Source organism: Coloeus monedula (assembly GCF_965178545.1).
Source record: "Coloeus monedula genome assembly, chromosome: Z".
In the NCBI taxonomy this organism is placed as follows: Eukaryota; Metazoa; Chordata; class Aves; order Passeriformes; family Corvidae; genus Coloeus; species Coloeus monedula.
The window spans coordinates 49,499,535-49,501,867 of record NC_138822.1 but is presented as its reverse complement, the minus strand read 5'-3'; the positions used below and the strand labels follow the sequence as shown (position 1 = coordinate 49,501,867).

Below are 2,333 nucleotides of genomic sequence, written 5' to 3'. Positions count from 1 at the left end.
GCACAAATTCATCTTCGCTTTTATTTCAATGAATTTTAAAACAGCTACAGCTTGCAAACGTGAAAATTTTTACCATTTCCATTATTTAACAATTTCATCAATATTTGTGGTCCTCCTATATAGTGGGTTTTGTCAAAGGGAACTGACTGCAGGAATCGCAGAATTTTGTGACCTTTGACATATGCACTTGCTAACCTTGGCAACACAAGCCACTACAAATGTTATGAATACGTCTGCAGAACCTCTCTGCTAAGTACAGCCAGTCTCGTGTCAAATATCCTCTGCTGCAAGATAAATATTGGAATGAAAAGGCAGACTGAATGTGAGCAATCTGAGTTTATCAAAATGTACTCTTTGACCCGAAATGCCAGTGGCAAAACAGACTGAAATGGGACACATATTCCCATGGAGTTAAAAACAAAGCTCAGTAGGTGCTGTTGCTGAATAGCCTACAAATATATCTTAGTTGCCACTCAGAACTGTAGTCCAGTTGTAGTGGAGATAAATTCCTTAACTACTGAAGAGCTGGAATATTCAGAGTAATTGACTAACATACACCTGTACAGTGATCTGTTTCAACTATTATTTTAGACCTATTTTAGATACAGAAGAGTAATTCCCTTTCTACAGTTTGTTCAGGCCTTGGCCTTGTTGAAATTTCCAGATGCAACACTTTAGTTCTGTCAACTTTAGTCCAGTAGGAAGAATACTGAAACACATGATGTATTTTAAAATCAGCCATGAAGTGATGAAGATGGTCTTTTGTTACCAGTCCAGACTGGATTGCGAACCCTAAATTTACTACTGAAATAAATCATTCTGTAACCCCCTGCAAGACTTCTTAAATTACTACAACTAGTATGCCATCATTTACATCATGTTTATTTCTCTTATTGGGAAAGATACCACAGCATGCACTCTACACATGTACCTGTACTAATGTCTGTCTTCTTGTTCTTGTTGTTTTCTCTCCTAGGTTTTCTGCCCTAGCTGAGCAAGTGGCACACAGAGAAGCATGCCTGAGCAAAGCAATGATTATAGGGTAGTTGTGTTTGGAGCTGGAGGAGTGGGCAAAAGTTCTTTGGTCTTGAGATTTGTGAAGGGCACTTTCAGAGAGAGCTACATCCCTACCATTGAAGACACCTATCGGCAGGTGATCAGCTGTGATAAGAGCATATGCACTTTGCAGATAACTGACACTACAGGGAGCCATCAATTCCCAGCCATGCAACGTCTCTCTATTTCTAAAGGACATGCTTTTATTTTGGTTTACTCTATCACCAGCCGACAGTCCTTGGAGGAGCTCAAGCCAATCTACGAACAAATATGTCAGATTAAAGGAGACATAGAAAGCATTCCAATAATGTTGGTGGGGAACAAAAATGATGAGAACCAAAATCGAGAGGTAGAAAGCAGTGACGGAGAAGCCATGGCTAAGAAGTGGAAATGTGCCTTCATGGAGACCTCTGCTAAGACGAACCACAATGTGAAAGAGTTATTCCAAGAATTGCTAAACTTGGAGAAACGCAGGACTGTGAGTTTGCAAATTGATGGCAAAAAAAGCAAGCAACAGAAAAGGAAGGAGAAGCTGAAAGGCAAATGTGTGGTGATGTGAAATTGCACTGTCAGAAGTCAGCTATGAAGTGTCATCTGAAAATACGCATGTAAAACCCATACACAGAAAACAACCACGCAAGGTCCTATTTATCAGTATCTGTTTTAAAAGAAACAATTGGAAATTTAAAAAACGAGGTACTGTGATTGCTATAAAAAACCCTGAAAAATAAAAATATGTGGACTCTCGCAATCAATTAAAGTAAACCAGGAAGAAAACAAAAGATTTCCCAGAATACATTATTTTGTAATTTACAAAAATAAAGAATTTTCATCATTCACATAATATGAAAGACTTGAAAAATCAATTTAGTATTATCTCCATTTGCATATAATTGCAAGAGAAAGCCATGTATAATATCAGAAGAAAAACAAAGACATAGTTGTGAAGAAACCTAGAACATACAAATGCATGCTGGATGGTGTTAATCATTTCCTTCAAGAATGCTGTGGATAAACAATTCTGTGCCATTTTCATTATTGACTGGTTGGAGAGTGTGCATAAGATAGTCTTGGACCAGCTGAATAATAGAACTATTGCACAGTAAAAGGAAGCGTGGGGATATCAGTCAAAAGGAATAGATATTACCTCTACCCCACCAGCATGATACTTCTTTCTAGTGTGATGCAGTGTTTTAACTGAAGGTTGTGCAAAAGCCAGTCCCTGTAAGAGAGCTGGAGATCATGTTTTCTGGACTCATTGCTCCAAGAATGACCTG

General features: G+C 38.2%; 1 protein-coding gene across 1 annotated transcript; it reads left to right on the top strand.

The window, feature by feature from the left end:
- Window positions 1–1,015: 1,015 nt before the first annotated feature.
- On the top strand, window positions 1,016–1,615 carry DIRAS2 (DIRAS family GTPase 2; the record flags this gene model as incomplete). Its single annotated transcript, XM_082301974.1, has 1 exon — window positions 1,016–1,615. The coding sequence occupies one exon, from the start codon at window positions 1,016–1,018 to the stop codon at window positions 1,613–1,615; it is 600 nt and encodes a 199-aa protein (XP_082158100.1).
- Window positions 1,616–2,333: the final 718 nt, after the last annotated feature.